The sequence below is a fragment of the Mobula hypostoma genome, chromosome 4, assembly GCF_963921235.1.
Source record: "Mobula hypostoma chromosome 4, sMobHyp1.1, whole genome shotgun sequence".
Taxonomy (NCBI): Eukaryota; Metazoa; Chordata; class Chondrichthyes; order Myliobatiformes; family Myliobatidae; genus Mobula; species Mobula hypostoma.
In genome coordinates, this window is record NC_086100.1 from 182,003,990 (window position 1) to 182,018,104 (window position 14,115).

The window sequence follows — 14,115 nt, forward strand, 5'->3', positions numbered from 1 at the left end:
AGTTGAGAGGAGAATTCAATCAGCTACAAAAGTCTTTGGTGCTTTGCAGAATGGACTTTGGTCTCACCACAATATTAAAATGGCAACCAAGGTCAAAGTGTATAACACAGCTGTTTTACCACCTCTGCTTTATTCAACTGAAACGATGACATTGTATCGGAAGCACATCAAGAAATAGACCAAGACACAACACAGGCATTTATGCCAAATATTACACATCAAGTGGCAAGAGAGGGTACCGGATGTGGAGGTGCTCAAAAGTGCTGCGACAGTCAGTGTAGAATTGCTCATCACAGCTTCTCAGCTGCGTTGGACTGGTCATGACACAAGAAGGAGTGATGATCGTTTACCCAAAGCTGTTTTCTATGGTGAGCTACATGAAGAAAAGAGGAAGCATGGTGATCAGAAGCTGCACTACAAAGATGTGCTCAAGCTCCACATGAAGAACACCGACATGAACGTCAACACCTGGGAGAAAGGTGCCTTGGACAGAAGAAGTTGGCACTGCGTTGTCAGGAAGTCAATCCCAGCTATCGAGGAGAAAAGGCAGAATAAATATGAAGCAGGTCATGAACGCAGACATTCGGTGCTAGACCAGTCAAATCACAAATGCAACCGATGTGGGAGACAGTGCCGATCCAATGCTGGTCTTGTGGCCCATAAACGTGCCTGCAGAGACTAAACTCTCAGGACAGTCAACATTGAAATCAATGGACAGTCAAAGAAGAAGAGAAGAAAGGCAAACATGAGCACTAAAATTTTTGCTGCCCCTAAATTTATGGCAGGAATATGAAAAGGGAATTAACTATTGGATAAATTTTATGTCGATTGAAACCGTATCGTTCAGATAGTTGTTTTGGCTTCATTGGCAGTATATTTAAGGTAAATTGTGTTTTAAGTTTATTACCAGCTTTCTTATTCTTTTTGAATCTAAACTTATGTATTTTAAAATAATTCAATTTAACCATTCTTGTATGTTGACCTAAATTTTACTTCAAATTTTTGCTTTCCGTCAGCCATTCCTTCTCATGCAGTCTCGATAAACTCCCTGACTCTCCTTTCTATATCTGACTTAAGTTTATTTAATGTGCACCTGATTTCTGGTTCATTTTCTCTTCACACTTTGTTCCAGTGCCCAAGACATTCTTCGCCAATGTCCTAGCAGCGATGTGCTCTTTTCCTTCAATAGCTCTTAAAAAGATGTCAAAAATTATCATTCTTAGTTCACTGGTTCCCCTCGGGAACTGCCTGAAAGTTGCCCTTAAAATCAAGCGTAGCTTAGTCTCCGCAACTGTGCTCCAGATTCCAGCTATGCATAATTAATGCAAGGGGAAATCTGCTGGCACATCACAAAGGTATTGCTCAGAACTAGGTCACTGATATTTCAAGTCTTTTGAGCAGGTACATCTAATGACGTGTTGAACCTTGAGAATATATATCTGGAAGGAAATTCTTTCCCTGTGGTCAATTGAAATCAATTGTCTTATAAAGTTTGGCAGACATAGCTTGATACATAAAACGGAACCTCTTCTTTATCTCATGACAATGACATCATTCATTTTTACCTTTTTTGGCCAGATGATTTGCACTTACAATGGAGAGCCAGAAGTAGGTCATGTAGCCAGTTGAACCTGCTCTATCTTTCAGTAAGATCACGGCAGATAATGAAACATAAATCCACTTTCTTGCCAGATCTCCACAGTCTTTTGCCCTTTAATGCCCAAACATCTATCAACCTTACTATGATTTGGGGATTTTCCATTCCCACAGGACAGAGAGAGGTCATTCATTTCACCATGCCACTCGCTGAAATAATTAATTTCTCTAAGCTTTATGATAAGACCTGTAAATTTCACTACTACCTGATACTTATACCAGCCCACCTCTCAGCTCAAGTTTATTTTGTTTATTGATTGATTGAGATAAAGTGCAGAATAGACCCTTCCAGCCGTGCAGCCCAGCAACCCCCGATTTAACACTAGCCTAGTCACTGGCTGATTTACAATGACCAATTAACCTATCAACTGGTATGTCTTTGGACTATGGATGGAAACTGAAGCACCCGGAGGAAACCCATGTGATCATGGGAAGAACATCCAAACTCTTTACAGACAACAGCAGGACTTGAACTGGGTTACTGGGACTATGAAGCATTTTGCTAACCAGTAGACTACCGTACCACTCATAAGACGACAGGATGTAGGAGCAGAATTACACCTTTCGGCCCATCAAGCCTACGCCACAATTCCTTCATGGCTAATTTATTATCTCTCCCAATCCCATTCTCCTGCCTTCTCCCTGTAATCTTTGATGCCCTTAGTAATCAAGGACCTATCAGCCTCCATTTTAAATATACGCAATGACTTGGCCTCCACTGCCGTCTGTGGCAATAAATTCCACAGATACACCACCCTCTGGCTAAAGATGCTAAGCAGCTGGTGAAGCACAAAGGAAGTTGAACTGAACATAGTTAGAATGCAAAGCCAACAGAAAAAAATATTCCTGTCATCAGAAAAAAAAAGCTTTATTTCCTGAGATTCGAGCTTATCCAGCTCATTTGCAGCAGCATGGCTGTCTTGTTCGCTACCTGATCACAGGACACCTGCTGAGATGAATTACAATAATGTTTTATCCCTCTCAATCAACTTTCACCTCAACAATTACGAAAAGAGCAAATTTCTGTTTTATCCTTGATAAATCCTCATTATTAACTCAATTTAATCCACTTTTTATTGTAATTCTTGGCATCTGATAACTTTCCTCTTGTCAAGAAATCCAATCTGCATGAAAGCCGTGGTATAAGGCTTGTTATCACCCTCCTAAATTCTTCCACTGTCAAGTATATTGTACAATTTTAAAAAGATGCATCTGTTCCAGAAGCTATCATTCTGTGGGACAACCAAATGCATTTCAAATTCCCACAGAGGATGAATTTGCATATTTTCAAGACAGAAACTGACAAACACCAAGAGTTCGCATGTGCAAAGAATTAAAATCGAGATTTATGGTCAATTAGCTTTCATTGCTTCTTGTTTTAATCACCACAAACAGAATTTTGTACATTGTTTCTAATTTTAACTTCTATTATGCTTATTTTCAAGTTTGTCCTCCAATCATTGCTTACATTGTCAGTCACTAACTGTGCTCATGTTCAACTTGGTCATTTCTATGGCTGAGGGTTAGAGCAATCCAGCACTGAAACAAAGAGTGCGTAAGTTTATGAGAACATGGAGTAATATGCCTAGAGGCAAGGATGAAGACAAATATCTATATTGTACCATAAAAAAAGTGTGAGAGTTTCGAGCTCATTTGTCCATTGGCATTAAAATCAACGTTCCTAGGCCCCCCATTGAACTAGCATTACTCAAGGGATAGCTAATGAGAAATAGTCCCAAAATGAAAACCTAAATCTACAACTTATCCTTGGATATGCACATCTTATATTTAAAAATCCTTCAAAGGTGAAAGGCTTTAGAATTGGTGAGATGATTATATTTCTGTATTTCAATGACCAAATGACATTTAGGCAGATACTTAGGTAGTAAGGGCAAAGGGTGATATGGCTCTAATGGAGACAGATGGGAATAGCATCATAAACAACATGGGCAAGTAGGCCAGAAGGGCCTGTGTCTATGGATTCTATAATACTATGATTCTGTCTTAAGCAATACTCAATTTTCATGCAGCAACCCCTTGCAATGGCTGCATCTTCAAGTTAATGGAGCCATCTTAAAATTTAGCTAGGTGCCGTACCACTTAATATTTTGCTGATTCTGTAACCAGGATCAGAAGTTGCAGTGGGCTCCAAACAAGTTGTGTGGTATTACATTACAAACTCGCTCAGTCTATCTGAATATTCAAGTTAATTCTCCATCTTTGAATGAAAAGCATTAATAGCGGTCAGTCTAAAGTGTGGCCACTTCTCTACAGTAGATTTGCAAAGTTAATGTCAGGATCAAGTGAATTAAAACTCTCCTGGGGTAATGCTGGTTTCACATTCTTCTGTGTGTATTCAGCTATGGACACTGGTCAAAATACCTTTAATAAGACCATAAGATATAGGAGCAGAATTAGACCATTGGGCCTATCAAGTCTGCTCCCATTCCATCATGGACCATTTATTATCCCTTTCAACCCCTTTCTCCTCCCTTCTCTCTGTAATCGTTGATGTCCTTAATATAAGATGATAAGACATAAGAGCAGAATACTGCTTATCTACACTGAGAAAAGAAAACTAAAAGAGGACTAATTTTGTACACCTTTCACCTGAATGATGTACCAGTGTCAGCTTCGGCATGCAGCTTCCAGCATTTTCAGTCTTTTGTGTTTTGAATCACCCAGCTTGATTCTTTACGCAGTAATTTCACCTGAATCAATATACAGTTGCCAAATGCTCTAATCATAGTATAAAAATAACTCACACAAAATGTAGTATTAGAAATAGGAACAGTTCATTTTCCCTACAGCCTGTTCTGCATTCAGTGAGACCAGGCATAATCTGTGAACTAACCTCCCATATCCATCTTTACCTCATATCCCTTAATAGCCATGGTTGCACAAATCAATTAAAGTCAGAGTTAAAATTAACAATCGATTTTGCAGAAAGTGTAAATGCTCCCACATTTTTTATGTAATGAATTAACTTCGGTTAACATCATCTAGGATTAACTTCGATGTAGGTGCATTTAATTTTGCACTGAGCAAATTCGAATACCATAAGATCATCATTACGAATGCATATATTTAAAATGATGCACATCAAGAGTCTAATCAGATGATATAAGCTGACATTAACAGTTAGGCTGAATAAGAACATAACATAAAAAATAAGAGCAGGAGTACGCCTGCTCCGCAATTAAACTATCCCTTAAATATACTTAATAGGGCAGCCTCTACTGTTTCCTTGGGCAGAAAATTTCACAGATTCACTACTTTCGGTCTCCTTATCTCTGTCTGAGATCTGCTACCCTAATCTTGAGGCTAGGTCCCCTAGTTTTAATCTCACCTGGAAACAACTCTCCTGCCACTATCTTATCTATCCCTTTCATAATTTCGTATGGTTTTATAAGATCCCTTCTCATTCTTCTGAATTCCAATGAGTATAGTCCCAGGCAACTCCATCTCTTTCCAGTGGTTAACATCCTCATCTCCGAAATCGATTTGGTGAAGCACCTTTGTACCACCTCCAAGGCCAGTATATCTTTCCTCAAGCAAGAAGACCAGAACAGCATGCAGTCCTGGTGAGGCCTCACTCGTATTCTGTACAGCTACAGCATAACCTTCTTGCTCATAAATTCAATCCCTCTTGCAATGAATGCCAACAATCCATTTCCCTTCTTGATAATCTGTTGCACCCGCAAAACAACCTTTTGTGACTCATACACAAGCATTCCCAAGTTCCTCTGCACAACAGTGTGCTACAACCTTCCACCATTTAAATAACAATCTGATTTTCTATTTTTCCTTCCAGACTGGATGACTTCACATTTAACAACAATGTGCTCCATCTGTCAGATCCTTGCCTATTCACTTAAACTATCTACATCTCTGCAGACACTCCACATCCTCTTCACAGTTTACTTTTTTTTACTCAATTTTGTGTCATCATCCCCTCTTCCAGATATACATTGTGAACTGTTGCAGACTCATCGCCAACACCCGTGGCACTCCACTCAGCACTGACTACCAACCACAGAAACACCCATTTAACCCATCTAGTTTCTATTGGATAACCAATCCTCTTTTCAAGATCTCTGAGGATCTAACCTGGTCCCAACTTACTGATGCAGTTATAAAGAAGGCAAGACTTCATTAGGAGGCTATACTTCATGAGGAGTTTGAAGAGATTTGGCATGTCAACAAATACACTCAAAAACTTCTATAGATGTACCATGGAGAGCATTTTGATAGACTACATCACTGCCTGGTATGGGGGAGCTACACACGGGACCGAAAGAAGTTGCAGAGGGTTGTAAATCTAGTCAGCTCCATCTTGGGTACTAGCCTACCAAGTAGCCAGCATCTGCAGGGAGCAGTGTCTCAGAAAGGCAGCATCCATTATTAAGGACCTCTAGCACCCAGGACATGGCCTTTTCTCACTGTTACCATCAGGTAGGAGGTACAGAAGCCTGAAGGGACACAGTCAGCAATTCAAGAACAGCTTCTTCCTCTCTGCCATCCGAATCCTAAATGGACATTGAACGCTTGGACACTAGCTCACTTTTTTTTAGAAACATAGAAAACCTACTGCACAATACAGACCCTTCGGCCAAACATGTACTTTCTTTAGAAATTACCTAGGGTTGCCCATAAGCCTTTATTTTTCTAAGCTCTGAGTTGGACATAAGATAGGGTAAATGCAAGCAGGCTTTTTCCACTGAGGTTGAGTAAGACTAGAATTAGAGGTCATGAGTTAAGGGTGAAATGTGAAATGTTGAAGGGGAATATGAGGGGGGACCTCTTCATTCAGTGTGGTGAGATTGTGATGAGCTGCCAACAGAAGTGGTGAATGCGGGTTCGATTTCAACATTTAAGAAATATTTGGATAAGTACATGGCTGGGTGGGGTGCAGGTTGATGGAACTAGGCAGATTAACAGTTTGGGAAGGACTTAATGGGTTGAAGGGCTTGGTTCTGTGCTGTAGTGTTCAATGACTCAATGACTATTTCTGTTTTGACAACTCTTCAGATATGTGTGCTTGCACAATTTTGAACTTGCGGGTATCCTCAATTTTAATTGCCTTCAATGTTAGAGTTATAGATACAGGCCCCTTTGCCCAACAATCCCCAACATGCCAACCATGTTGTCTACCCAGCTAGTTCCTAAGTCCTGTATTTAGCCTATATCCCTCTAAGACCCTCTCCCCTATGTACCTATCAGAGTGCTTGTTAAGTTATACTATCCTACCTGATTCACTTACTTATTCTGGCAGCCTGTACCTTATACCCTCCACCCTCTATGTGAAGAAAAGTTACTCTTCAGCTCCTTTTTTCCATCTTTCCTTTTTCTCCCTGAATCTATTTCCCCATAGTTTTGAAGTCACCTAATCTGGGAGATCGTAGATTCTAAGTTCTGACCATCTCTGCTCCTTGCTGGTTAGAGGGTTTTCCAGTTTTACTTTATTCGTTTTTCAGAGTTGGGCTGCACTTGTAAGTCTTATGTATATTGCCCTTGAGAAGACAGTGATGAGCTTCCTTCGTGAACTTTTGAAGCCCTTCTGCAGAAAGTATTCACAGTCGTTTTATTTATTAATTCCCTTTAGGGACGGAAATTTGTCATATTTAACCAGTCACACACAGTTTAACCAGTACACACAGCTTCACATCCAGAGCAATTGCCTACTTAAGTGACCTCCCAGTTTTTTCAGATCAAGACTACTTAAAGATGGGAAATATTTGTTGATTTTCCCATTATATCTGCATACCACATAAAAAAATTAAAAAAGGTACCAGAGCTGCATTCGTACTTCAACCAATCACTGATAATCACATATGCATATTCAGCATGATACCCAGTGTGTGATTCTCTGAATCATTAACACTTTCACATATCATGACTTTGATGGATTTGCACTTTGAACAAGACCTTGATTATATGGATAGAGCTGTGCCAAATCCATGGTTTGACTGTGTGCTGTACACATTTAGAACGTGTCTGAATGAGCTCCTGATGTGTCCCAATTTACAGGGCCAGGAACCAAGGTCTGAGATGTTCCTTCATCACCTTTGGTTTTTTTTTGCACTGGCAGCTAAAAGCCTTCTGTGTTCTTCATGCACTAATATGGAGGGTAATCCTTGAACATTATAAAGCCTTCTAAAAGAACTTTTGCAGCTCTACTAATAATATACAGTGATGTTACATTTTACAAACACTATCCCTCTTCTGAATTTGTTGAATGTTTTTGCAGCGATTTTAAGGAAAATTGTGATTTATACCACTTTATGTTGATAAGTAATGAATGGCTTTTAATAGACTTGAGTCCATCAGCAATAGAAGTAGGGACTTGGTTTGGGGATCTGTTTATCCATTACTTTGACAGTTTTGGGTTTTGATCTCTTGGAAGCACTTTAAATCACACAAGCAGCTATTATAAATGTCCAGAAGAGTGGTAAATTGATGGAACGATGACCTCCATCCTTTAAAACCATATTCACCATCAGAATACATCCAAGTGAAGTGCGCCTTTGATATTTCAGTCAATCAAATATTGGATTGTTTTTACTGACTTTCCTCACAATTAAATAATTTTATTTCAATTTGTCCTGATTCAGCAGTGTCAACAGCAGCTCATATAATGGATAGAATTCTAAAAATTAGCTTGATAGTGCAGCAGTATGGCATATGCGTCATGCTTCATTAAGTCACAGCTGCACATACAATAGATTATTTTGCCAACTGCTCAGGACATAACAAGATTTCACTGATAAATGACCAATTCATCATCTTTTTTCTTTGATTTTGAACAGGTTGTCGGCACTGTGGAGAGTTTCTTGCTGCTCCATAAATAATGGGATCTTAAGTAGAGCTGAATTTCTTTCTCTCTTTTTCCATTCCTCACTGTGGCTCTCTCATTACCTCTTCTCTTCTCCTTATCTGTCTATCACATACCACTGGTGCTAATCTTCCTTCCCTTTCTCCCATTGTCCACTGTCCTGTCTTATCAGATTCCTTCTTCAGCCCTTTACCTTTTCCATCTATAAGCTCTTTATCACCCCTCCCGCACCCACCTGTCTTCCCTTTCCCCATCACCTGGCTTCATATATCACCTTCCAGCTTGTACTCATACTCCTGCCCCACCGCCACTCCAGCCTACTTATTCTGGCTTCTTCCCCCTTCCTTTCCAGTCCTCACTCTTTATTCCTTTCCATAGACGCTGGCTGAGCTGCTGAATTCTTCCAGCATTTTGTGTGTGCAGCCCATTGACTCCTGGACTTACACAAAAGATTGTACTTCTAACAATATGGCGTACCCTTGCAATTCCCACCAATTCCCAATCACATTTTGATGAAGGGTAAGAGTGAGAGGGTTGGATTATGATGAGGTTAGGAAAGTCCAAATGATTGGGACCATTTCTAAAGTGTAGATATAATAAATTTCTAGAAAATTCGTCAAATTTATTTGACAGAGGAGTAAGAATAGTATCACCTGTAAATGTTAAATCGATATTATAAATCAAATGAAATTATGTGAATCCAGAGCACACTGTTTTGTATAATTCATTGTAAACACAACAGTGAGAATAAATTAACACTTTATTTAAATTATGTTACAGTTTAATGTAGTAGATTTGATAATAATACATTGATGACTAGTAACACAAAGGATGATTTGTTATTCCATGACATGCCTTATTTCTAAAGCAGAGATTTGAGTAGTCAGCACTACTATCTGCTTTTCACTTTCTCTTTAGCCAGTAATGCTAAGGTAATTTTATACCCACTTAACATAGCGTCTGCCGAGTTAATCAGATTTCGATCTGCAATACATTCTGTCAATAAGACATGCCTGGGTACACTTTTAAAAGTGCGCTCAGGCCTTAAGGCTTAATGGAAGTTTGGATAAAGAAAATCTCTAATGTTTTATTTGTCATATGTTTCCTTCCTCTTGCCTATCCAGTCATGCCTCGTTTTGCTGAACAAGTGGAAGTGGCAATTGAAGCTCTGAGTGCAAATCCCCCACAGGCCTTCGAGGAAAATGAGTTTATAGATGCTTCACGCTTAGTCTATGATGGAGTACGTGACATCAGGAAAGCAGTACTGATGATAAGGGTAAGCCCGCTGATTCTTTACGTTGACTTACTGACCAGGGTCGCAGAGCTTAATATCAATGCTGGAAATCTTGAGCAATACACAAAATGCAGAAGAACTCAGCAAGTCAGGTAGCATCTGTGGAGGAGAAAAAACATTCAACATTTTGAGTTGAGACCCTTCATTAGGACTGCTCTGTCCTGTTGAGTTTCTTCGTCCCATTGGAACTGCACTCACCTACGCAAATGAAAGATATTTACTCCACCTTAGAAAAACACTGAAGAGTCAAGGGGTGAGTCACCCACTGCAGAATATTCAGCCTGGGTCTGTACTCGCTGGAATTTAGAAGGATGCAGGGGCAGGGGTGGGGGAATCTCATTGAAACCTTTTGAATGTTGAAAGGCCTAGACAGAGTGATGTGGAAATAATGTTTGCCTTCATGAGGGAGTCTAGGACAAGAGGGCACAGCCTCAGGATAGAGGGACATCCATTTAAAACAGAGGTGTGGAGAAATTTCTTTGGCCAGAAGGTGGTGAATGTGTGGAATTTGTTACCACAGGCGGTGGTGGAGGCCAAGATGTTGTATGTATTTAAGACAGAGATTGATAGGTTCTTGATTGGCCACAGCATCAAAGGCTGGGGAGCTGGGCTGAGGAGGGGAAAAAATGGATCAGCCATGATTGAATAGCGGAGCAGACGCGATGGGCCAAATGGTCAAATTCTGCTCCTGTGTCTAATGGTCTTATGGTCAAAACTATGTGCTTTGGCGCAGATAAATTTATGACCAGCAGTGACTTGCAGAATGTTGATGGTCAGGGACTTGGAGATGGTAATGGTATTGAACAGTTAGACACAGCTGTTGCAAATAGTCAAAGTGGTCTATTTGTACTGAATGTGGACATGGACTGTTATGTCATCCTAAGAATAGAAAATGAATTTGAACACCAATCTATCACCGGCACAGATTCCTACTTTTTGATTTTATGACAAGAATATCAAAAGACCAGGGTACAAAGCTTAATGTTTTATATTTAAAGAAAACTAAACCTGAAGCATGGGGGACTGATTGACTTAATGTCTTGACCAAAGCATCAATCATGATCTTGAAATATATCGCCAAAAGTAGAAAGAATTCTCAGGTAATGATGTTTGAAATTTTGTCCCCTCCCCCAACAGGATGCAATTCTGTCATCATTCTGAGAAATAGCTACCCAGCTGAGTTAGAAAAGCATACTGAAATTAATGACGGGAATAAAGCATTTGAATGTTGAGAGTCGAGTGCAAAAAATAGGGAATTTATATGGAAGAAGACTCCAATATAATCTTATCAAAGTTAACAATTAAAGAGTTTTGACAAGAGAACTGTTAATACGTTCAACATAGTCACACAATCCTCAATAAAAAGATAAAGCTTCCCATTAGTAAGTAGCTTTTGAAGATTTTCTGCTGCACTTTACTTGTTATTAGTATAATCTGTGTAACGGATTGTGGAATTTTGAATAGAAATTGAATTAAGCAAAGCTGAAGCTGTTGTGATCTTTTTCTGAGATTTTCTTCATTTGTTTCAACAATATTTTGAATTCCTGAAATGTAAACCAGAAGTGAAGTGTGTGTGATTGCTCTCTATAGTAAATCAGTATTTTGTCTCCAAGGAGTCCTAATAAATCTGAACTCAGTGGGAATTAAGAGGAAATCTCTCCATGGGCACAGTCATAACTCACATGAGGGTTCTGGTTGTTGGAAACCAATCAACCAAACCCCAGCAAATCACTACAGGAGTTCCTCAGGGTGGTGTTGTAGACCCAGTCATCTTCAGCTGCTTCATCGATGACCATCGTTCAATTGCTAAGTCAGATTTAATGAGGTCCACAGTGTTCAATTCCATTTGCATTTGCTCGGCAAACGAAACAGCCCAGCCTGTTTTCAGCAAGACCTGAACAATATTCAAATGTAGAGTGATAAGTGGCAAAGAATATTTGCCACTTACCACTCAAGTACCAAGCACCGATCGTCTCCAAAAATTATTTTAACTAGCTACCTTTGATATGCAGTGGCATTACCATTGCTGAGTCCCAGTGCTCCTTCCAAATCCTGGTGGACCAACAATGAATGGAAACTGAACTGACATAGGTATTATGTCTCTATGAAAAGGCAACAGCAAGGGTTCTCAGCCTTTTTTATGCCATGGACGAGTACCATCAAGCAAGGAGTCCATGGACCCCAGGTTGGGAACTTTTAAGCTAGAGGCTGCTGAGTAACACACCTTGTGAAACCTCAAACTCTTTTGACCACAACACACATGAAATGCTGTAGAGACTCAGTATGCCAGTCAGTATCTATGGAAAAGAGTAAACAGTTGATGTTTCAGGCCAGGAACCTTCTTCAGGACTTTCGACCATTGTGTTGGTAGAGTGCACCTCAAACAATACCCAAGGAATTTACTTCATCCAGGCTCATAAATAGTACTATCAAACTCAGTATCCATCACCAAAACAATAACAGCATGGAGCAACACTCCCTCCAAATTCTCTTCCTAGTTGTACACCTTCCTTCTGGTCTCCATTCCTTCATTGTTGCTAGGTCTAAATCCTGGAAATTCCTATTTGATATCATATATCAAATGATATCATACCAGAAGAACTCAGGAAGGCAGCTTACAACCATCATTTTCTGAAGTGTGTAAATACTGGCCCAGATAGCAATGCCTCGACTCTGCATGCAAATAAAAAAAGTGAAAGTTGACAGCAACAAACTAGCCACATTCCCGCATTCCAATATGAATATTATGAATTTCTGCTCATTATATTCATGTGGAATTTTTTTGAGAAACTTCAAGAAAGATCAGTTCCATCGCTGTTGAAACACAAAAGTATTCTTTTTAAATTTGGAAAGCCGGCTGTTGTTCTGCAATCAAATTTGAAAACAGTTTTGTGTACTTTCAAGACCTCATTTACAGTAATTGAAGACCAGATTACTCACAGCTGGTAGAATGTAGTGGTGATTTAATTTAAGTTTAAGAGTAGAATTAAGCCATTTTATCCTCGTCTCCATTCGGTAAATTAACTACCAAGCATCTGTGTCACTGGCTGATCCCATGCTCCTTATTGCCCTTAATGCTGAAAATTCGGAATGAGAATCAGAATCAGGTTTAATATCAAGGACAAACTGTATGTTGTGAAATTTGTTGTTTTACAGCAGCAGTTCAGAGCAATACATAATAATTAAAAACTATGAATTACTGTTAGAATATATATATTTTTTTAAGTAAAATTAAATAAAGTGCAAAAAGAGGGGAAGAAGTTGAAAGGTAATGTTCATGCATTCAATGTTCATTCAGAAATCTGATTGCAGTGGAGAAGAAACTGTTCCTGAATCGTTGAGTGTGTGCCTTTGGGCCCCTGTACCTTCTCCATGATGGTAGCAATGAGAAGAGGGTATGTCCTGGGTGATGAGGGTCCTTAATGATGGATGCTGCCTTTTTGAGGCATCACTCCTTGTGAAAAAGATAGAGTGCCTTCACCTTATCTATGCTCCTCACATACACCTTTTATACACCTTTATACACCTTCTGTACACATTTTATACACCTCTAAATGTCACTCTCAGTCTCCTACACTTTAAGGAACATAGTCCTAGCTTGTCCAACCTCTTCAATAACCCAGTTCTTCCCCGTAAGTCTTTGCTGTTCTCTTTCCATTTTAATAATATCTTTCCAGAACAAGTTACCAAAATTCAATACTGATGTGGAGAATTCCAAAAAATGTATTCAAATGTTATTTTTCATGATATTTGCTAGTGATGCAAAACCAGTTGTGAGCAGGACAAAGATATGTAGGAATTAGTGTTCAGCTTTTTCATTGTTATAGGCACCCAGTGAATGATAGGCAAAAGAAAAATTATCGAGGAGACTGGTGAACTTTTTTTTAGATTATGAGAACACTCAGTCCTCTTTTATTGTCATTTAGAAATGCATACATGCATTAAGAAATGATACAATGTTTCTCCGGAGTGATATCACAGAAAACAGGACAAACCAAAGACTAACACTGACAGAACCACATAATTATAACATATAATTACAGCAGCGCAAAGCAATACCATAATTTGGTGAAGAACAAACCATGGGCACAGTAAATAAAGTCTCAAAAGTCCCTGAGTCGATCGACTCCCGAGTCTCCGATAGTAGGAGGCAAAAGGGAGAAACTCCCTGCCATAAACCTCCAGGCACCGTCAACTTGCCGATGCCTTGGAAGCAGCCGATCACAGCCGACCCTGAGTCTATCCGTCCGAAAACTTCGAGCTTCCGACAAGCCTCTCCGATATAGCCTCCCGAGCTCCATCCTCTGCCGAGCGCCTTCAACCTCACCCC

General features: G+C 39.6%; 1 protein-coding gene across 4 annotated transcripts in view; it reads left to right on the forward strand.

The window, feature by feature from the left end:
- Positions 1 to 14,115, forward strand: part of ctnna2 (catenin (cadherin-associated protein), alpha 2) — a 1,317,235-nt gene that overhangs the window by 1,047,021 nt on the left and 256,099 nt on the right. For all 4 annotated transcript variants that reach the window (XM_063047106.1, XM_063047107.1, XM_063047108.1 and 1 more), the window contains one exon: positions 9,616 to 9,767. In XM_063047106.1, coding sequence (XP_062903176.1) covers positions 9,616 to 9,767 — 152 coding nt within the window. The remainder of the gene's footprint in view (positions 1 to 9,615; positions 9,768 to 14,115) is intronic.